The 22,657-nt window shown below is 41.5% G+C and overlaps 1 protein-coding gene across 1 annotated transcript in view; it reads right to left on the minus strand.

Annotated features, from left to right (window-relative positions):
• poglut1 (protein O-glucosyltransferase 1) overlaps positions 1 to 18,311 on the minus strand; it is a 31,393-nt gene extending 13,082 nt beyond the window's left edge. Inside the window, exons 1-7 of the mRNA XM_059981046.1 lie at positions 18,196 to 18,311; positions 13,133 to 13,217; positions 9,614 to 9,757; positions 7,349 to 7,484; positions 5,731 to 5,852; positions 2,184 to 2,243; positions 867 to 966 (exon numbers count right to left, since the gene is read on the minus strand). Of these exons, the coding sequence (XP_059837029.1) occupies positions 867 to 966; positions 2,184 to 2,243; positions 5,731 to 5,852; positions 7,349 to 7,484; positions 9,614 to 9,757; positions 13,133 to 13,217; positions 18,196 to 18,274 (726 nt within the window). The 5' untranslated portion in view covers positions 18,275 to 18,311. The remainder of the gene's footprint in view (positions 1 to 866; positions 967 to 2,183; positions 2,244 to 5,730; positions 5,853 to 7,348; positions 7,485 to 9,613; positions 9,758 to 13,132; positions 13,218 to 18,195) is intronic.
• Between the last annotated feature and the right edge of the window lie 4,346 nt (positions 18,312 to 22,657).

Consider the following 22,657-nt stretch of genomic DNA (forward strand, 5'->3'; position numbering starts at 1 on the left):
CCCAAGTGGTGACCAGACAGCTCGAGGGCAACTGCCTATGGTGGAAACAATGCAATTCGGAGTAGATTAAAACCACAGGAGCGGTATGACCTAAAGGTTGTAGGCAGGAAGGTCTTTTCAGAAGCAAAAAGAGGCTAGCATAGGGAGGAATTTGAAAGTCAGTGAAGATTTTAATACTGAGACAGTGCTGACATGGGAACTGAGACGTAGGAGCAGAATTAGGCAATGTAGCCATCAAGTCTGCTCCACAATTCAATCATGGCTGACTTACTATCCCTCTCAACCCCATTCTCCTGCCTTCTCCCTGCAACCATTGATGCTCTTGCTGGGTGGGCCAGTTCCACTCTGCATCTCTAAACTAAAAAGTAATAAATTATCAAAAACCTATCAACCTCCGCTTTAAATATGCTCAATGACAACAACAGGATGGTACGAGTTACCTATTCAGAGATACAGCACAGTAACAGGCCCTCTGGCTCTACAAGACTGCGCAGCACAATTACACTGTAATTAACCTCCTGACCAGTACACCTTTGGAATGTGGAAAGAAACTGACTGGAGCACCCGGAGGAAACCCACACAGTCAAAGAACGCACCAACTCCTTACAGACAGCGGCGGGAATCGAACTCAGGTTGCTGACTCTGAGATAGCGTTATGCTAATTAATACGCCATGCCTGACTTGAGATTTTGAAATAAATCCTGCTTTCATTGGTCTTCTTTGCCAACTTGTGAAGGAAGCTGAGAAGTGCAAGATTCATTTTGGTCACGTTTCCTCACGCATTGGAACTTTGTAGCAGTCCAGAATGTCCATATACCATCAACTTCAATGAGACTTCAATTCAGCTCCCTGTTCCTGCAGCTTACCTTCTCAGACTTCCAGGCCTGGTTTTTAGTGTACGCTGCATCTACCAGTGATGGGTCCTCACGAGACAGCAGAACAAGAGGATCCCGCTCTGAGCTCGTCCTGAGATGGAAACAATAAACTTGGTATTGCCACGTCACGTGTCAGGGAAAGGGGCATTCATAGAGAGGAGTCATGCGTAGTGTCTGAATGTTCATACGATGATAGGGTGTTTCATTTACCATTTGACACATTTACTTACTTACTTAATAACTGACTTAGATACAATGAAAAATAGACCCAACGCTGCCCAGCAAACCCTCTATTTAATCCTGCACTAATCACAGGACAATTTACAATGACCAATTAACCTATCAACCTGTAGGTCTCTGGACTGTGGGAGGAAACTGGAGTATTCACAGGAAACCCATGTGGTCACAGGAAAAACGTACAAACTCTTTACAGGCATATTATTGCCAATGTAAGTGTTTCATAATAGATAAATTATTTTGCATTGGTTTACTATTGTCACATGTACCAAGATAAAATAAATAACTTGACTTGTATACTGTTCACACAGATCAGTACAATAAAGTACCTATCCAAACTTCTCTTAAATGTTGAAATCGAGCTTACAAGCACCACTTGCACTAGCAACTTGTTCCACACTCTCACGACCCTCTGCATGAAGTTTCCCTTCATGTCCCCTTTAAACTTTTCACTCTGAACCCATGACCTCTAGTTGTAGTCCCACCCAACCTCAGTGGAAAAAAGCTGCTCACATTTACCATATCTATCTCTCTCAAAATTTTGTACATCTCTACAAATCTCCCCTCGACCTTCTACATTCCAAGGAATATAAAGTTCTAGCCTATTCATCCTTTCCTCATAACTTACGTTTCTCTAAACTTGGCAACATCCTTGCTAATTTTTTCTGTACTCTTTCAACCTTTTTACATCTCTCCTGTAGGTAGGTGACCAAAACTGCACACAATACTCAAAATTAGGCCTCACCAACATCTTACACATCTTCAACATAACATTCCAACTCTTGTACTCAATACATTGGTTTATGAGGCCAAAGTGCCAAAAGCTTTCTTTAAGACCCTATCTTCTACCCCATATATTCTAAGGTATAATTTTAATAAACCTATCCATCTCTTGCAGCAAGCCTTCTCTAATTACGTTTGTTTATGTACTAAACCTTTCAACAAGGGTACATTTTGGAATCGGTCCTCACCCTGTGAGGGGGAGGAAGCCACATTGGGTTCAGAGACTGGGTTTATTAGTCAAGTTCTCAAATACTCTCCAGCATTTATTTGGTACATCTTTACAATTACCTTGATCCTCTAAAGAAACCTTTTGAGATTTTCTTCTCCCATGGCCATTCTTCAGCTGATCTAGTGAAGGAAACAGTGAGTAAGTTATGATAGATGCCATTGACTGTAAACACATACCCCTTCTATTTCACATGCTGTACTTACCATCATGTAACTTGTTCTAATTGTTACGTAACTTTAGAAAAGTCTATTCAAATTGGATTAAGCAAAAACAAGAGTACTAGCTAGACTTGAGGAGTTTACCTGGAGGATGTGACTAAACATGCTGATGCATGTAAAGCAGTAGATGTAGTGTATATGGATTTCAGCAAGGCATTTGATAAGGTACCTCATACAAGGCTTATTGAGAAAGTAAGGAGGCATGAGATCTAAGAAGACCTTGCTTTGTGAATTCAGAAGGCAAAGAGTGGTTGTAGACGGGTCAGATTCTTCCCGGAGGTTGGTGACCAATGGAGTGCCTCAGAGATCTGTTCTGGGACCCCTACTCTTCATGATTTTTATAAATGACCTGAATGAGGAAGTGGATGGTTGAGTTAGTAAATTTGCTGATCAGACAAAGGTTGGAGGTGTTGTGGATAGTGTGGAGGACTGTCGGAGGTTACAGTGGGACATCGATAGGATGCAAAACTGGACTGAGAAGTGGCAGATGGAGTTCAACTCAGTTAAGTGTGAGGTGGTTCATTTAGGTAGGTTAAATGTGATGGCAGAATATAGTATTAATGGTAAGACACTTGGCAGTGTGGAGGATCAGAGGGATCTAAGAAGACTTAAGGAGTATTAGCCTGCACCAACCCTGGGATTGAGCTCAAGAGCCCATAGGTAACATTACAGCTATATCGGACCCTGGTCAAACCCTTCTTGGAGTACTGTGCTCAGATCTGGTCACCTCACTATAGGAAGGATGTGGATACTATAGAGAGAGTTACAAGGATGTTGCCTGGATTAGAGGGAGTAATGTATGAGAAAAGGTTGAGTGTACTTGGCCTTTTTCTCCTTGGAGCCACAGAGGATGAGAGGTGACCTGATGGAGGTGTATAAGATGATGAGAGACATTGATCGTGTGGATAGTCAGAGGCTTTTTCCCAGGACTGAATTGGCTAGCACAAGAGGGCACAGTTTTAGGGTGCTTGGAAGTAGGTACAGAGGAGGTGTCAGGGGTAAGTTTTTTTTACGCAGAGAGTGGTGAGTGTGTGGAATGGGCTGCCGGTGATGGTGGTGGAGGCGAATACAATAGGGTCTTTTAAGAAACTTCTGGATAGGTACATGGAGCTCAGAAAAATAGAGGGCTATGGGTAACCTGAGGTAATTTCTAAAGTACATGTTCGGCACAGCATGGAAAATAGGTGGAGTAGGCCATTCGGCCCTTCGAGCTTGCACCACCATTCAGTATGATCATGGCTGATCATCCAACTCAGAACCCTGTACCTGCCTTCTCTCCATACCCCCTGATCCCTTTAGCTACAAGGGCTATATCTAACTCCCTCTTAAATATAGCCAATGAACTGGCCTCAACTGTTTCCTGTGGCAGAGAATTCCACAGATTGAGGGCCAAAGGGCCTGTATTGTGCTGTAGGTCTTCTATGTTTCTATGTAACTCTTCCTCCACTATACTGACGACTGCATTGGTGCTGCTTCATGCAACCAAACTGAGCTCATCAATTTCAGCAACTTTGCCTCTAACTTCTACCCTGCCCTTAAATTCACTTAGTCCACTTCTGACATTTCGTCCCCTTTTTGATCTCTCTTTCTCCATCTCTGGAGACAAAGTGTCGAACAACATTGTTAATGATCCTACCAATACCCACACTTATCTTGACTATACCTCTCCGCACCCTGTCTCCTGTAAAAAGGCTATTCTCTTTTCTCATTTCCTTTGCCTCTGCCGTATGTTCCCAGGATGTGGCTTTGCTTTCCAGGACATAGAAATGTCCTCATTCTTCAAAGAATGGGATTTTCATTCCACCACTATTGATACTGCCGTCAACCGTATCACCTCCATTTCCTGGACATCCATGCTCACCCCATTTTCCTGCCGCCTTAACAGTGATGTCCTTACCCATCACCGCATGAGCCTCCACATCCAACACATCATTCCCTACAACTTCCACAATCTCTAAACCGATCCTACCACTAGATATAACTTTACCTTCCCTCCCTTTCTGCAGGGATCGTTCCCTCCCTTCTCCATTTGTTCCTCCCCACTAATCTCCCTCTCAGCACTTATCCCTACAAGTAGCACAAGTGCTACACCTCCTCCCTCTCATCCATTCAGGCCCCCAAACAGTCCTTCTAGGTGAGGCAAACCTCCACCTGCAAATCTGCTGGGCTTGTCAATTATGTCTGGTGCTCCTGATGCGGCCTCCTCTACATTGGCGAGACCTGTTGTAAACTGGGGGACAGCTTCATCAAGCAGCTCCACTCCATCCGCTGAAAGCAGAACTACCCAGTGGTCAAACATTTTCATTCTGATTCAAATCCCCTTTCCAACATGTCCATGGCCTTCTCTTGTGCCAATGAGGCCACCCTCAGGGTGGAGGAATAACACCTTATATTCTGTCTGGGTAGCCCCCAACCTGATGACATAAATATCCATTTCTCTTTCATGTTAAACCACTCCCCCCTTACTCTTCTCTCCACTCTGGTCTTTTATGTCATCTCATCCGCCTATTACCTCCCGAGTCCCATCCTCCTTCCCTTTCTCTTAGGTCTACTCTCCTCTCCTATCAGATTCCTTCTTCTCCAGCCTTTTACCTTTTCTATCTACCTGGCTTCACCTGTCACCTTACCCAGCTAGCCTCCTTCCCCACTCCCACCTTTTTACTTTGGCATCTTGCCCCTTCCTTTTCAGTCCTTAGGAAAGGTCTTGGCCCATAACGTTGAGTTTTTATTCACTTTTATAGATGCTGTCTGACTTGCTGATTCTTCCAGCAGAGTGGGCGAGTGACTGAGTGAGTGTGTGTGTGGGTGTGTGTGTTGCTTTGGATTTCCAGCATTTGCAGACTTTCTTATGTCCAGATTACATGTTTTGGATTAGACTGTATAATTGTTATTCCTGTGCAGATTAACTATTCATGCCTTCTTGTATTTTATATAATTATCTATAAACATGGAACTGTTCAGCATGTTTCCTAGTGGTCACAGTATTTTTAGTGTATTCCCTAGTGATTACAGCTGTATGATTTTGGAAGCTTCTCTGGTGTAGCATTATTTGAATAGGGGTTATTTAATAGGTTAACTCTTATCTATATATTTGAATGGAATATCTCTTACTTATGGAGTATAAGAAGGGTGAACCACGTTGGCCTGTTATTCTTTGTCTTTTTTATTCTTTGTTCTTAGCTACTGGACTTTACAGCTCTAAACTTCTGATTCTCTTTGTTCTATTAGTGTTTAATATAACCAATCGAGAAGCAAAAAGTTTCTGCCACTTTTTTGACCTTCAAAAGAACCTTGTACTAAAAACATCAGAACCCAACAGGTGGAGAGGTCATGCAATGCACCATTTGCACAGTTAGACACAATAAGGTAATTTATTCAGCCAACTCACGTTTTCAGCTCCTCCCTCATGAGGTCCCAACGTCCGAGTCCTGTGGGATAAATTGGCCAAACTGCTGGACCTCCCTCCCAGAAGGTCCATGCTGGGTACATGATATCATAGTATTCTGCTGTCTGTGTGGGAAAGAGAGAGAATTCTCTTCAAACACTGGAAAGGAAGAGTTAATTGTAAAGTTTATTGCCACAGGCATATCTACTCATGGTATAAGTGCCACAAAAATTTGATTCTTGCAGCAGTAGCACAGTACATTACAAAATAGAAGTTGATTTTGAAGATTGAAACCCAAAGTTCGATAGGAAGTCTGGAAATTAATGTCCTATGGCTGAAACCTGGAGACCTATTCTGGAGTTGGAGAACTCTTCATGTGTGTGGTGGGAGCAATTTAACAGTTTGTTTTCCTGTCATAGTTTTGTTGTGTTGTTCTGCCAAGCATTGTGGGCACGATATGTTGGTGCTGAATGTATGGCGACACTTGTGGACTGCCCCCAGCACATCCTTAGGTTGATAATGTAAATGAGGCATTTCCCTGTATGGTAACATGTACATGTGATAAAAACATCTGAAGTTGATATAAACAAATTACTATTATAACTTCCACATAAAATACAAGTTATGATACTAGTGCAAGTTATGGGTGGTTATGATTATTGCTCATCTTTCACTCCTACAGCAGGGAGTCTGAACTATAAGAAGGTGACTGCAGAAGTCTCATTTCTTCCACAAGTTTGCTAAGATCATGAATTGATACAATAGCTTTCGGAAAAGGCCTAGACACAGTCGACACGGACAGGGTGTTGCCAATAGCGAAGGAGTCTAGGAGTAAAGGACAGTCTCAGAATACACGGAAGTTCCTTTAAAACAGAGGTGAGGAGGAATGTTTGTGGAATTCATTGCCCTATAGGTTTTGGTGTTTTTGCTTAAGGAAAATTGTCTTTCCTATCCATTATGTTGAAGCCTCACAAAAGTTTACACTCCTGATTCAACCTTCCATCAAGAGAAATGTGAAAGTTCCCATGTAAAGGACTTTATTTCTTGGAACATAGGACTTTGAGAGGAAATTTGATAGAGGTGTACAAAATATTAGGGGCATAGATAGGACTTTGGCTGGTGTTATAGTGGCATCTGCACCGGACTTCAAAGTGAGTGGTCCCAGGTTAGAATTCAGCTGGCTCCTTGCATACTTTCTATTGATTTGTACTTCATGGAGCACGAAGTGCAGAAACAAATATCACTGTGATGATTTACGCTCTGGTATCAATTGTTTGGTGACAATAAAGTATTTGTAAGTACTTGTATTTGCTGGGTTCAACATCGAGCTAGCAACCTGGCATCGTAAAAACACAGAGAAAAATGCTAATGAAATGGTAAGGTTGTGCCCCAATGCACCACAGGCGTGGGAAGGAATAACAGCAACAATAAACAGGACACTAATGGTAGGAGTATAGAGGGCTATGGTTCCAATGCATATTGATGGGTGTAGGCAGTTTAAACGGCTCGGCATAGATAAAATGGACCGAAGGGCCTGTTTCTGTGCTGTACTTTTCTATGTAAAAGATGAGCAAAACTGTGCTCTTCTTTGACAACCTGAGAATATCCATCACCCACTTACCTTGCTGAACGATAAAACGGGCTTAATTGATTGTATCCACTTTGGAATCTGAGGGTAGTCTCGAACATTGAGGACAAATTCCATGTCAGGGAGCTCATCGATTATTTCCAGTATAAAATGCTCTACCCCACTGCACCTGAACTCAAAAGAGAAAGGGTTGAGATCCATCTGCTGGTTTAGAATTTGAGCTGCAAACTGTCTGTGCTATTTTGATATCATCATTGCCTTAATACAGAACAGCACATAGGCTCGTCTGCCCACAATGTTGTGCCGAGCTTTTAACCTACTCTAAGATCAATCTACCCCTTCCCTCCTACATAACCCTCCATTTTTCTATCATCCATGCGCCTATCTAAGAGACTCTTAACTGTCTCTAATGTATCTGTCTCTACTTCCATATACCCACCACTCTGTGTGTAAAAAAAACTCTGACATCCCCTATACTTTCCTCCAGACTCCTTAAAATTATGCCTCCTGGTATTAGCCATTCAACTATGGGAGAAGTCTCTGTCTGTCCAATCCATCAATGCCTCTTGCCATGAACATGAGAAAATCTGCAGACACTGGAAATTTAAGGCAACACACACAAAAAGCTGGAGGAGCTCAGTAGGCCAGGCAGCATCAATGGAAAAGAATAAATAGTTGGCGGTTCAGGCTGACACCTTTCATCAGGACTGGAAAAAAGACAGATCAGGAAAAGGTGGGGGGGGGGGGGGGGAGGAAGAAATATAAGTTGGTAGGTGATAGGTGAAATCGGGAGAGGCAGTGCTGCGTGAAGGAAGAACCAGGAAGTCGATTGGTGAAAAAGATATGGGTGAACCTGATAGAAGGCAGAAGATGACCATGGAAGAAAGGAAGAGAACCAGAGGGAGGTGAATGGGCAGAGAAGGTGAGAAAGGGAAACAGGAATGGGGAATGGTGGTGGGGGAGGGAGGAGGCAATGATCAGAAGTTCAAGAAATTGATGTTAATACCGTCAGGTTGGAGGCCATCCAGATGGAATACAAGGTGTTGTTCCTATAACCTGAGTGTGGTCTCATTGCGATAGTAGAGGAGGCTATGGATTGACATGCCAGAATGGGAATGTGAAGTAGAATTGAAATGGGTGGCTACTGGGAGATCCCAGTTTTTCAAGTCAGAAATTCCTTGTTAGAGGACTCGTTTGCAGAAATCAAACCAGACCTCAAGAACACACAGATTACCATAAAGTGACAGACTATTAAGAATAGATGATAGAGCTAAAGACTGGAGGATATTTCTTATTCAGAATTATGCAAACAAGTCCTCTGACAAAGAATCTCTGACTTGAAACACTAACTTTCCACAAACTGTGGCTTTTCTGCTTTAATTTCAGAGTAAAACCCCTTTGCCGCATTCAGATTGTTGTACATCCCTCTGAATCCCTCCTTCATCTCGATGCTATTATAAACTTGACAGAAGTCTACAAGGTGACAAGAGGCGTAATTCTCTGTAACTTATGCCATCTACAACAGGATCCCACCATCAAGCACATCTTTCCCTCCCTCCCGCAGGGATCACTCCCTACATGACTCGTCCCTCCCGGTACTTATCCTTGCAAGCAGAACAAGCGCCAGGTCTGCTCCTACACCTCCTTCCTCACTACCATTTGGGGCCCCAAACAGTCCTTCCAGGTGAGGCAATACTCATCTGGGAATCTGCTGGGGTCATTACTTGACTGTGATCTTAGAAAGTAGAGCAATACAGCACAGGAACAGGCTCCTCAGCCCACAATTGTGTGCTGAACCAATTAAATAGCCAACTAAACTAAACTCTTCCACCTACACAATGTCCATATTCTTCCATTTTCTATCTAAACACCTCTTATAAGTCCCTAACATATCTGCCTCTACAACACCCCATGCAATCACCACTCATATGTAAAAAACCTGGCCCTCACATCTCCTTCGAAATTACCCCCTCTCACCTCTCATATTAGACATTTCACCCTGGGAAAAAATATATTGTCAACTCTATCTATGCCTCTCATAATCTTTCAAGCCTCCATCAAATCTCTTGCCTTGTTCTACTGTGCAACTCACTTCTGGTTATCTTAGAGGATTTTACTCGTTCTTCACTGCACGTTAGAACATTTGACTCAACAAGCAGCCTCACGGACGGCGAAGTCGAATTTTCACTGTTAACAGGCGCAGAGTCAAACATCTCTCCAGGAAAGATTCTACGCTTGTGGCCATTTCAGTCCTGGAATAAATATATCAAGGCCCTGCAGGGTACGTTGCGCTCCCACCTGGCAGGAAACATGCAGTTGTCTTGTCGATAGAGCTTGCCCTTAATAATCTGGTAGTGGCTCCCCACGTCCTGACGGACAGTCGCTGCCATCGTTTCTTCCGAGATTCCTTGCTGAAAAGGTGAAAGGTCATCCTCTAGAACACTGTGTAAAGAATAAAATATTCTCAATTGGTCAGAGGTTCATAATCATAGATTGTTAGCAAGTCTATAGCAAACACTAGTATACTAGCCTACTGAAAAGCTAAATTCTGCAGATGATAGAAATTGGGAATGAGAGAAGAACCATGCTGACATTTTGGGTTGAGATGGAACAAGGCAAGGAAACGTACAAGCAACATACACATATTTCAGGCTGAGACCCTTCGTCAGTATCATGAGTGTGGGAGTCAAGTGGTTAGCATCACTGTTTACAGCATCAGTGGCCTGGGCTCATCTCCAGCCACTATCTGTAGGCAATTTGTATGTTTTCCCCAGAACAGTGAGGGTTATCTTTGGGTAATCCTGTTTCCTCCCACATTCCAAAGACATACAGGTTACAGTTAGTAGGTTGTGAGCATGCCAAGTTGGCACTGGAATATGGTGACACTTGTGGGCTGCCTTCCAGCACATCCTCAAACTTTATTAGTTGCTGACATAAATGGCACAGTTCACTGTATATTCATATACAGTGGTGCTAAAAGGTTTGTGAACCCTGTAGAATTTTCTGTTTCTACATAAATATGACCTGAAATGTGATTAGATCTTCATGCAAATCCTCAAACCAGAGAAAGAGAAGCCAATTAAATAACACAAAAATATTGTGTTCATTTATTTATTGAGGAAAATTATTCAATATTATATGTATTTGTTGGAAAAAGTATGTGAACCTCTAGGATAACACCCTCTACAAAAGCTATTTGGAGTCAGGTGTTCCAATCAATAAGATGAGATTGGAGGTGTGGTTGTAGAAGTGCCCTACCCTATAAAAAAGGCACACAAAGCCAGGTTATCGACAGAAGCTGCTCTTCTCAAGAAAAATCTGTTTATGTGCACCATGCCTCAGTCAAAACAATTTTCAGAATACCTTGGAAGAAGAATTGTAGAGATGCATGAAGCTGGGGAAGGCTACAAAAATATTTCTAAAGTCCTGAGTGTTCATCAGTCCACAGTAAGAGAAATTGTCTACAAATGGAGGAAGCTGTTGCAACTCTCCCTAGGAGCGGGCATCCTGCAAAGATCAGATCAAGAGCACAGAACGCAATGCTGAAGGTGAAAAAGAACCCAAAAGAAACAGCAAAAGGCCTGCAGAAACTCTAGAACTTGCTAAAGTCTCTGTTCATGTGTTCACTTTAAGAAAAACACTGAACAAGAATAGTTTTCACAAAAGGACACCATGGAGGAAATCATTGCAAAGAAAACACTGCTGCATATCTCAAGATTGCAAAAGGCCACCTGTATGTTCTACAATGCTTCTGGGACAATGTTCTACAGATAGATATGACAAAAGTTGAACTTTCTGGGAGAAATGCACATCGCTATGTTTGGAGGAAAAAAAGGGTACTGCACACCAACACCAAAACATCATCCCAACTGTGAAGCACAGTGGAAGGAGCATCATGGTTTGGGGCTGCTTTGCTGCCTCAGGGTCTGGACAACTGGCAATCGTTGAAGAAACAATGAATTCAAAATTGTATCAAGATATTTTACAGGAGAATATCAGGGTAGCAGTCTGTCATAAGACTGATGATCCTTTCATTACCTCTACAACTCTTACTGACCCTCAGGTGCTTGCTATACCTTTAAACAACTCACAGGGTTTATAAATTGGACAACTACATGGTTCAGAACTGAGAAAGTCTCTCGGACAAATGGTGTAAAGTCTTCTAGACAACACAGCAAGTCCAGTTGCCTTGATTTAGTACTGCTTGATATAACAGAATGGTTTAAAAAAAAAAGAATTCCTGTTTTGGAATGGCCAAGTCAAAGTCCGGACCTTAATCCTATAGAAATATTGTGGAAGGACCTGAAGCAAGCGGTTCATGTAAGGAAGCCCACCAACATCCCCGAGCTGAAGCAGTTTTGTAAGGAGGAATTGCCTAAAATTCCTCGAGGCTGATATGCAGCACTGATCAACAGTTACTGGAAATGTTTGATTGAAATTACTGCTGTACAAGAGGGTCACACCAGTTACCAAAAGGTTCACATACTTTTTCAAACTGAAGCATGTATAGTTGGCCCTCCTTATCTGTGAGGGATTGGTTCCGGAACCCCTCGCAGATACCAAAAATCGCGGATGCTCAAGTCCCTTATTCAACCTGTCTTACTACAGTGGTGGTACTTAGGACCCAGGGGAACCCCAGGCCATATTTAACATGTCTCAGTGCTGTGGACATTAGGACCTGGCGGTGGGCTCTGAATCCACAGCTTTTCTGTTCACGAAAATAATCACGGTTGAAAATAAAGTGGAAACAATAAAGTGATCGGAAAAGAGGTGAAACACCATCGGGCACTGGAAAAGCGTCATGCTATGTCGGTCAATGATCGGAACAATTTTAAAGGATAAAGTGAGAAAGGTCCTGCCCCGATGAAAGCTACAATTATTACTAAGCAATACAGTGGTTTAATTATTGGGTTTTGGGTTTTTGATCCTCCACATCAACCCAGCACGGTGGAGAGAGCACTCGGGAGTGGTCTGTTACTGGATCGAACTCGGGAACTTCTGTTCCCAAGCCTGGCGCTGAAACATACGTTCTTAAGCATTTTATATGCATAGAAAGGTAAAATATATACTATATACCAAGACAAATGTTTGACTAACTGACGCCAAGTAATGCTGGATGTACCTGTTCCGACTTACTTAGTAAGAGAACTTCCAATTTTTTCCAATCCCAATCCACGATAACCCACGCACATCCTCCCGTATACTTTAAATCATCTCTAGATCACTTATAATATCTAATACAATGTAAATGCTATGTAAAATGGTTGTTCTACTGCATTGTTTAGGGAATAATATTAAGAAAAAAAGTCTGTACATGCTCGAACAACAAGTGCTGGAAGAGCACTTCTGGGTTTTCTCGATTCGCGGTTGGTTGAATTCGCGGATAAGGAGGGCCGACCGTAATATTGGATCTTTTTCTCAATAAATAAATGAACAAGTAAAATGTTTTTTGTGTTATTTATTAAATTGGGTTTTAGGACTTACATGAAGATCAGATCATATTTTAAGTCATATTTATGCAGAAACAGAGAAAATTCTACAGTGTTCTAGCACCACTGTACATGTGACAAGTTAATCTCTTATTATTTTTATTTAATTATTTAGAAATACAATGTGGAACATCCCACGCTGCCCAGCAACCCACCAATTTAATGTGGGGCAAGGGTGAAATGGATCACAACCTTAAATGGAAAAAGAATGCGACAGAGCCAGATGCACAGAAGTTCACAGCTGGTGGTGGTGGGGAATTATAACATCAAAACATAATTCAAAATCCAAAGCATGCTTTAAAAAAACTAAACAACAGTAAGCACATACCTTCGGTGACAGCTACAGTTATGCGGGCTACAAGACTGGTAAAATTCCAAAGCAGCTGATATCATGTCCTTGTATTTCTGCCAATCTACATTTAGAAAATAAAGATAACAATGTTAGCAGCAGAGTTGTAATCACTCAAAGATCAGTGAATACAACAGCTTGATTCTGGCTGAAGCCACTAATTCCTCTCGTTCCTCTGTTAGTGAGTAAGATCTACACCCATTTAATCTAAAATGCAAACAACCAACAGTAAAGGGATTATTATTTTGTGAATGCACTGTGCTTTATCATAACTAATGTGCTGTGTGTACTGTGTTTAGCACCTTGGCTCCAGAGGAACGATGTACTATACTGTGCAAAAGTCTTAGGCACATATATACGGCTAGGGTGCCCAAGACTTTTGCACAGTACTGTATTTGTCAACGTGGAGCAAAGAGTGAGTTTGTAAACCTGGCAGGAGCAAAGGACATTGGGAATGGCGCAGGTGACGCACAGTGGGAAGGGTGTGGGACAGGGCAGAGAAGGAGTGCCGAGGTAGGGTGTGACATGGGTGCAGATACCAGGTAAGGTCATATGAATCCAAAGAATTGTTTTTTGATCATTACAAAATGTCTCTCTGGTGCTTCCCACTCCCTTCCCCTTTTCCTAGCCATGATTCCTCTCTCCCTGCCCCATTCCCACTCTCATCCACAATACAGACACATATCAGAATCAGGTTTATCATCACTCACAAATGTCATGAAATTTGTTTTTATTTTGTGGCAGTACAGTGCAATACACAAAATTACTACAGAATTGTGCAAAAGCCTTAGCTACTCTAGCACTATATATATATATATATATATGTATATCTAAGATTTTTGCACAGGTCTGTATGGTCGAATGATAATAAACAAACTTGAATTATGTGATTTTTTTTTAAGACATCTGTATTTCCAAGACCAGAGAATGACATTCCAACTGACAGACTGACAGATTTTCAATATGAAAAGTCATCAAGAAAACTTCATTTCGTGTTGGATATCTTGAGATAATTATTATTAATTGCGGAATTAAATTCAAACTATTCAGCAGCATAATCAGGAAACAAATTCCATATAAATGGAGATAGATACTCTTTTTCCTGTAAGGCTGTGAACGGTGTTCAAAACCAAGTAGATCTAGTTAGAGGTTATTTGAAATAGAGGTTACAGTGTGCTCACAGGCTCTTCTGGCCCAACAAACATATGCTGCGCAATTACATCCATGCGACCGATTATCCTACTAACCCATACTTCTTTGAAATGTGGAGGAAACCAGAGTATCCAGATAAAACCCACGCAGTCACGGGGAGAATGTACAAACTCCTTACAGACAGCGGTGGGAATTGAACCTGGGTCACTTGTGCTGTAATAGCGTTACACTACTATGGTATGCTACTGTACTGCTTTAAAACTACTGTTCTAATAGCATTTGAACTCACATTTCTGGAACACTAATCAAGGTGTTGAATGCTCGTTGAGTAACGAAACCACTAACCTATCATTTGTGATTGTTCTTGAACATGGAACAATGAAAGACAAATCAGGCATCGTCAAGTGAATATCGAGATGAACAGCCAGATCCTTCTCCTGATGTTCCTAGCATGGAAGTGACAGTGGTATGGTCTCAATGCAATGACTGATTCATTGCTTTGCACTTGTGTTTCTAATTCTTCAACTGGCTTACTTTGCAATGGAGCAGTAACATCATGAGGCAAGTCCAATCATACAGGGCTCGAAATGGCAAATAGTAATTAAATTACTTCTCATCATCCAACCTTATGCCAGCATATGCAACATTGCTCAGTGCCAAGATGACAAAGGTTGCACAACATACATGTTCTCCACCAGCTCCAGTCTCATACTTTTAGAATCACCTATGATTAAAGCAACCTCACAGCATATCTACATGCCACAGGAAAGCAGCATTCATCACCAAGGTTCCCCACCATCCAGGCCATGCCTTCTTCTCGCTGTTGCCATTAGAAAGTACAGGAGCCTCAGGACCAGGTTCAGGAACAGTTATTACCCCTCAGCCACCAGGCTCCTGAACCAGTGTGGATAACTTCACTCATCTCAACTCTGAACTGATTCCACAACCTACAAACTCACTTTGAAGGACTCTACAACTTACGTTCTTATTATCTTTCCATTTACTTATTTATTTTTGTATTTGCAGTTTGTTTTCTTTCGTACATTAGTTGTTTGTCGGTCTTGGCTTATGTGTAATTTTTCATTAATTCTCTTGTATCACTTTCTTCCACTGTGAATGCCAGTGAGAAAATGAATCTCAGGTAGTATATGAGACTTAGATAATATATTTATTTTGAACTTTGCAATTGTGCATTCACTTTTACAAATCAATTTTCAAACGTCTCCTCCATCGAATCAAACTTAGTCCACCAAAGAAAATTATACATAACCTTTTAGTGCCCAAGAAGATTGTGGTAATGAACTGAAATTAAGTACTTTGAAAAGTTGGCAATGAAACATATCAAGTCCTCTCTGAGAAGTGACTTGGATCCACTCCAATTTGCCTACCAGCACAAAATGTCCACAGCAGATGCCATTTCAGAATCAAAATCAAGTTTAATGTCACCGGCATATGTCATGAACCTTGTTGTCTTTTTCATTGGCTTTTCATTCAACCCTGGAACAGCAAAGATGTATACAGCAGGATGCTCTTTATGAACTACAGCTTGGCTTTCAATACTATCATCCCCTCAAAACAAAATAAGCTTCAAGAATTTTCTCTCAATACCTCCTTGTGCAAATGGATCTTCAATTTCCTCATTTACAGACCTCCGTCAATTTGGATTGGCAACAATATCTCCTTCACAATCTCCATCAGCACAGATGCACCACAAGACTGTGTGCTTAGCATCCTGCTCTACTAACTTTATACTTATGACTGTGAGGCTAAACACAGCTCCAATGCCACATTTAAATCATGTGCTCTAATTTTGCCCACTAATCTCCTATGTGGGACTTTATCAAAAGCTTTCTGGAAGTCCAGGTACACTACATCCACTGGCTCTCCCTTGTCCATTTTCATAGTTACATCCTCAAAAAACTTAACAATACCTAGGTCAAGCATGATTTTCCCTTCATAAATCCATGCTGACTCAGACTGATCCTTTTACTGCTATCCAAATGTTTCGTAATTTCCTCTTTTATAATTGACTCCAGCATCTTTCCCACCACTGACGTCAGGCTAACCGGTCTATAATTCCCTGTTTTCTCTCTCCCTCCTTTCTTGAAAAGTGGGACAACATTAGCCACCCTCCAATCAGTAGGAACTGTTCCCGAATCTATAGAACATTGGAAAATGATTACCAATGCGTCCATGATTTCTAGAGCCACCTCTTTAAGTACCCTGCGATGCAGACCATCAGGTCCTGGGGATTTATCAGCCTTCAGACTCAACAGTCTATCCAACTCTGTTTCTTGCCTAATATAAATTTCCTTCAGTTCATCCTTTACCCTAGTTCCTTTGGCCACTATTACATCTGGGAGATTGTTTGTGCCTTCCCTAGTGAAGACAGATCCAAAGTACCTGTTCAGCTCATCTGCCTTGTTCCCAATAATAAATTCACCCGTTTGTCTTCAATGGCCCAATTTTGGTCTTAACTATTTTTTTGCTATTCACATACCTAAAGAAGCTTTTACTATATTATATTCTTGGCTAGTTTATCTTCGTACCTCATTTTTTCTTGGCGTATTGCCTTTTTTGTTATCTTCTGTTGCTCTTTAAAAGCTTCCCAGTCCTCTGGTTTCCCGCTCATCTTTGCTATGTTATACTTCTTCTCTTTTATTTTTATACTGCCCTTTACTTCCCTTGTCAGCCACGGCCACCCCTTACTCCCCTTAGGATCTTTCTTCCTCTTTGGAATGAACCGATCCTGCACCTTCTGCATTATTCCCAGAAATACCTGCCATTGTTGTTCTACTGTCTTCCCTGCTAAGGTATTGTTCCATTGAACTTTGGCCAGCTCCTCCCTCATAGCTCCATATTATTTGTTCAACTGTAATACTGACACATCCGATTTTCTCTTCTCCTTCTCAAATTGTAGGTTAAAACATATCATATTATGGTCACTACCTCCCAATGGTTCCTTTACCTCGAGGTCCCTGATCAAATCCGGTTCATTGCACAACACTAAATCTAGAATTGCCTTCTCCCTGGTAGGCTCCAGTACAAGCTGTTCTAAGAATCCATCTCGGAGGTACTCCACAAACTCCCTTTCTTGGGGTCCAGTACCATTCTGATTCTCCCAGTCTACCTGCATGTTGAAATCCCCCATGACAACTGTATCATTACTTTTGCGACATGCCAATTTTAACTCTTCATTCAACTTACATCCTACATCCAGACTGCTGTTTGGGGGCCTGTAGATAACTCCCATTAGGGTCTTTCTACCCTTAGAATTTCTCAGTTCTATCCATACTGACTCTATATCTCCTGATTCTATGTCACCCCTCGCAAGGGACTGAATATCATTCCTCACCTACAGAGCCACCCCACCCCCTCTGCCAGTCAGTCTGTCCTTTTGATAAGATGTATATCCTTGAATATTCATTTCCCAGGCCCTGTCCGCTTGAAGCCGTGTCTCTGTTATTCCCACAACATCGTCCACAAAAAATAACGAATTTCAAGGTTGTATATGATGATATATGTACTTTGATAATAAATTTACTTAGAAGTTTGAATAAAAACATTGCGGCAGCTCACCAGATTTACTTGCAATTTATCTGTTTCCATCTTATATCAGTCTATGAATAGAGTCAATGAACCGCTGCCTCAAGGTGCCAGTAAGGTCGATTTAACCCAGATCTTGGCGCAATCGGTGTAACTTTCCCAACATCCCCATTCAATCCCTCGACACCAATACACCACCTTAACTCTAATTCTACCCAACCCTCACCACCCCATCCCCCACCCTGTCTGTAACCTCTCTCTTCCCCATCCGTGGAATTCTCTGCTTTCAGTTGCTGAAGCCACTGCCGGGCCCTGCCTACCAAACCTGGCCGGAGTCACTCTACCTGTCCCGCCGCCGCCTGCGGCCGCGATTACATTTGAGCACCACACAAAAGCCGCCAGCAGGAGCCATCTTGTCGCCATCGCACAATGCGCCTGCGCACATCCACGACTCTGCGATCTATTACACGGTCTGGCCTGTGGTTACCATGGCGACGGCGCCCAGGCCTGATCGTGTACACAACCTGTTGATGCAACTGATGATGACTGCCCGGCTATCTCAGCCTACTGATAAATGGTGAATTTTACCTAGAGTCAGGGATTCAAATGTAGCGTTCATAAATTTAAAACTTCGTTTGCACTCTCTGTAGAGTTTGTCAAATTCGTGCAGCCACGCACTACTCGAGACGTGAATTCTGATAGGATTGACCCTTTCCCGTTCATCATTGGTCTTCTAGGCTTGTCAGTCAAACGATTCTACCTCCTCCCCCATTTCCAGCACGTTTAAAACTCCCAGAAATATTAAAACATGAACGACCTGCTCATGAGTTGTTACATCCACCATTGTACTGCAGATCAATCTTCAACCACAGGGGCGGTGTCCATAGCAATTTAACGCTGTTGTTTGCAAAATCTAATTACAGCTGCAGAGCTATTAACAGAACAATAATTCTCAAAATCATGCACAGTTCTCAAAGGTACAGCACACTCGTGCACACTACCCTGGAGATCTAACCTTAAAAGTTGGCACTCTACAGACTGGAGAAGAAAAATGTAAACTGGAATTTCAATATCTCATTACCGCATTGTTTGTAAATGTGCCGCTGTAGAGAGTAGAATTATTTCCTACGCCATGGGGCTAATAATTATTTATGACTCACACTATCAGATGGATCAAATTGCCTGGTTGTTTTAATTGTATAATATGTAGGAGTTTTATAAATTCATACTGCCAGCTGCATTTTCTACATAATTAAACATTAAAATATTCGTGTACTTTGGTAGAAGGAATAACGGCATAGACTATTGTCTAAACGGTGAGTGAATTCAGAAATCGTAATTGCAAAAGGATTTGGCAGTCGGTAGTGAGGACGGCAAATATAAAGTTAACATTCATTTAGAATATCAAAATAATGCTGAGGCTTTTTAAGGATTTGGTCAGATCACATTTGGAGTTTTATTGGCAATATTGGGCCAATTTACGAAAGGATGTATTGGCATTGGAGAGGGTCCAGAGGAAATACTCGAGAATTATCCTGGGAATGAAACGGTTAAGGTATAAGGAGTATTTGATAGCTCTGGGCCTGTACATGCTGAAATTTACAAGAACCTCTTTGAAGCTTATCGAATATCGAAAGTAGATGTGGACAGGATTAGGAAAGTCTGGGACCAGAGGGCACAGTGCCTTTAGAAATGAGATACTTTAGCCCAACTGTGGTGAATCTGTGGAATTCCTTGCCACAAACTGCTGTGGAGATCAAGTCTTAGGGTATATTTAAAGCGGAGGTTGATAGTTCTTGATTAGCAAGGGCATGAAAGGTTACGTAGAGAAGGAAGGAGAATGGGATTGAGGGAAAATTATCAAACGGTTCTCCTACTGTATGTTTTGTGGTCTTATTACATTAGGCTGAGATTATAATTTACCATCAAAATGATCATCTGTATTGGATTTGATTTGACAATTGCTTCATAGTGAAAACCAACTTAAGTTATAACCAGTTATTTTGCAAAATCTTTTATTTAAAAATGAGGGATAAAATACTGTAGGTATTTTGAAAACTTCAGGATCAGGCATATCCATGACGTGGAGGTTAGGCCATTAAATGGACACTCAGCATCCTTTTCCAATGATTCATACATAATTCCCTCAGCACTCCCAATTTTCAGTCAGTACAGTTTCAGAAATTCAGATGTGTTCCAAATTCCAAGGGTAAAGGTGATTTATTAGCTCAAGGCATTCTCTGATCTGTGTTACTATACTTACCCATTAACTGTAGTATGGAACAATTTCAGAAATCCAGTGAGAACATTATTTTTTCTACTTGTAGTTTGTCTTTTGCACATTCATTGTTTGTTAGTCTTCATTCATCTATAATTTTTGATAAATTCCATTGTATTTCTTTATTTTTACTGAAAATACCCACTAAAAATGAATTTCAAGATAGTGTATGGTGACAAATAACTTGTAAATAAAATATTAGAATTTTGAATTTAGCATTCACAGACCTACTTTGCGCCACTAGCCTCCTCACCATCAAGGGCATCTTCAAAAGGCGATGCCTCAAAAAGGCAGCATCCAACGTTAAGGACCCTTACAATCCAGGACATGCCCTCTTCTCATTTCTTCCATCAGGGAGGAGGTATCTGGGCCTGACAACACATTCAGTATTTTAGGAAGAGCTTCATCATCAGATTTCTGAATCGTTCATAAACCCTTGAATATGCCTCACTAATTTTGTAATTCTTATTTATTATATATTTAATTTATTTCATATAAATTAAACAAGTAAATTATAAATATATAAAATATATATACACATACATACGTCACAAGAAATTCTGCAGATGCTGGAAATCCAAAGCAACACACACTAATTGCTGGAGGAACTCAGCAAGTTACGCAGCATCTATAGAAATGAATAAACTTGTCGGACTGAGACCCTTCTTCAGGATTGGAAAAGGGGAAAGATACCAGAATAAAAAGGTGGGAGGAGGGCAATGAAGGACTGAAAAGGAATCTGTTAAAAGAGTGGACCATAAGAGAAAGGGGAGGAGAGGACCCAGTAGGAGGTGATAAGACAGGTGAGAAGAGATAAGAGGCCAGAGTGGGGATTAGAAGATGAGGGGAGTGAGGAGAAATCAATGTTCATGCCATTAGATTGGAGGTTATGCAGACGGAATACAAGATGTGGCTCCTCCACCCTCATCATGGCACAAAAGCACATGTCATTATGGGAATGGGAATCAGAATTAAAATGTTTGGCCATTGGGAAGTTCCAATTTTGGCAGATGGAATGCAAGTGCTCGAAGATTTATGATGGGTCTCATCAAAGCACAAGAGGCCTTACTGGCAGCACTGGACACAATAGGTGGGCCCAGCAGATATGCAGGTGAAGTGTTACCTCACCTGGAAGGACTGTTTGGGGCCCTGAATGGTGGTGAATGGACAGATGCTCGCAGGGATAAGTGCTGGGAAGGACAAATGGACAAAGAAATCATGGAGGGAGCAATCCCTGCAAATACCTGCGGGGGGGGGGGGGGAGAGGTAGGTAAAGGTATATTTGGTGGTAGGTAAGGACTGAAGGAAGTATATCACTATTAAGGTGGTGGGAAAATGGACTGAGCACATATGTTCATGAAATGGAGATATTGGTGAGGGAAGCATCAATGGCAGAAGAAGGGAAACACCATTCTTTGAAGGAGGACATCTCTGATGTGCTTGAAAGGAAAGCCACATCCTGGCAACAGATACAGTGGGAGATGAAGGAATGGAGAACAGGGAATAGCATTTTACCAGGAGACATGGTGGGAAGAAGTAGTCAAGGTAATCATGGAAATTGCTAGGTCTACAGAAGATGTTGGCCAACAGTTCATCTCCAGAGAGAAAGGGATGGGAGGTGTGACTGATGGTCCAGATTGAGAAAGAGGGGGGAGTGGTGTGGACCACATGTCACTACATTTCTTATTGTTTATTTTGTGTATTGCATTGTACTGCTGCTACAAAATAGGTTTCACAAGATACTCTAAGTGACCACTTTATTAGGTACAGGAGTGGAACCTAGTGCAATCCTCTGCTGCTATAGCCTACCCACTTATGTTCGATGCGTTTTGTGTTGAGAGATGCCCTTCTGTACCAATGTTGCAATGTGTGGTTATTTGAGTTACTGCCAACTTCCTATCAGCTTGAACCAGTCTGGCCATTTTTGTATGACCTCATTAACAAGGTACTTTCACCCAAAAAACTGCCACTCACTGGATTTTTTGTTTTGTTTTTTTTGTACCATTCTCTGTAAATTCGAGACTTATGCATGAAAATTCCAGATTACCAGTTTCTGACATACTCAAACCACTCCACCTAGCACCAACAATTATTCCATGATCAAAGTCACTTTAGATCTCATTTCTTCCCCATTCTGATGTTCCGTTTGAAATGAACCTCTTGACCACATCTGCATGCTTTTATACATTGTGGTGCTGTCACATGATTGGCTAATTAGTTATTTGCATTAATGAGCAGGTGTACCTAATGCAGAGGCCACTAAGTATACGACCTTTACATCAGTGATAATAAACCTGACTGGTTGAAGAAAACATTTCAGCTTAGTGACATTATTTGCAATGTTAACACTTTATAAGATTAAAGTGTGGTGACAACACTAGTTATAAAAGGACAGATTCCTACTGCTTGGCCTACATACGAATAGTCTTCATTTCCACAGTATGTTTTTCAAGATCACTGGGTTAATATGATTTTGAAAATTCATTTGTCACTACTTTAAATCATAATGATTATCAAAGGCAAGAATG

This window comes from Hypanus sabinus, chromosome 9 (assembly GCF_030144855.1).
Source record: "Hypanus sabinus isolate sHypSab1 chromosome 9, sHypSab1.hap1, whole genome shotgun sequence".
Classification (NCBI taxonomy): Eukaryota; Metazoa; Chordata; class Chondrichthyes; order Myliobatiformes; family Dasyatidae; genus Hypanus; species Hypanus sabinus.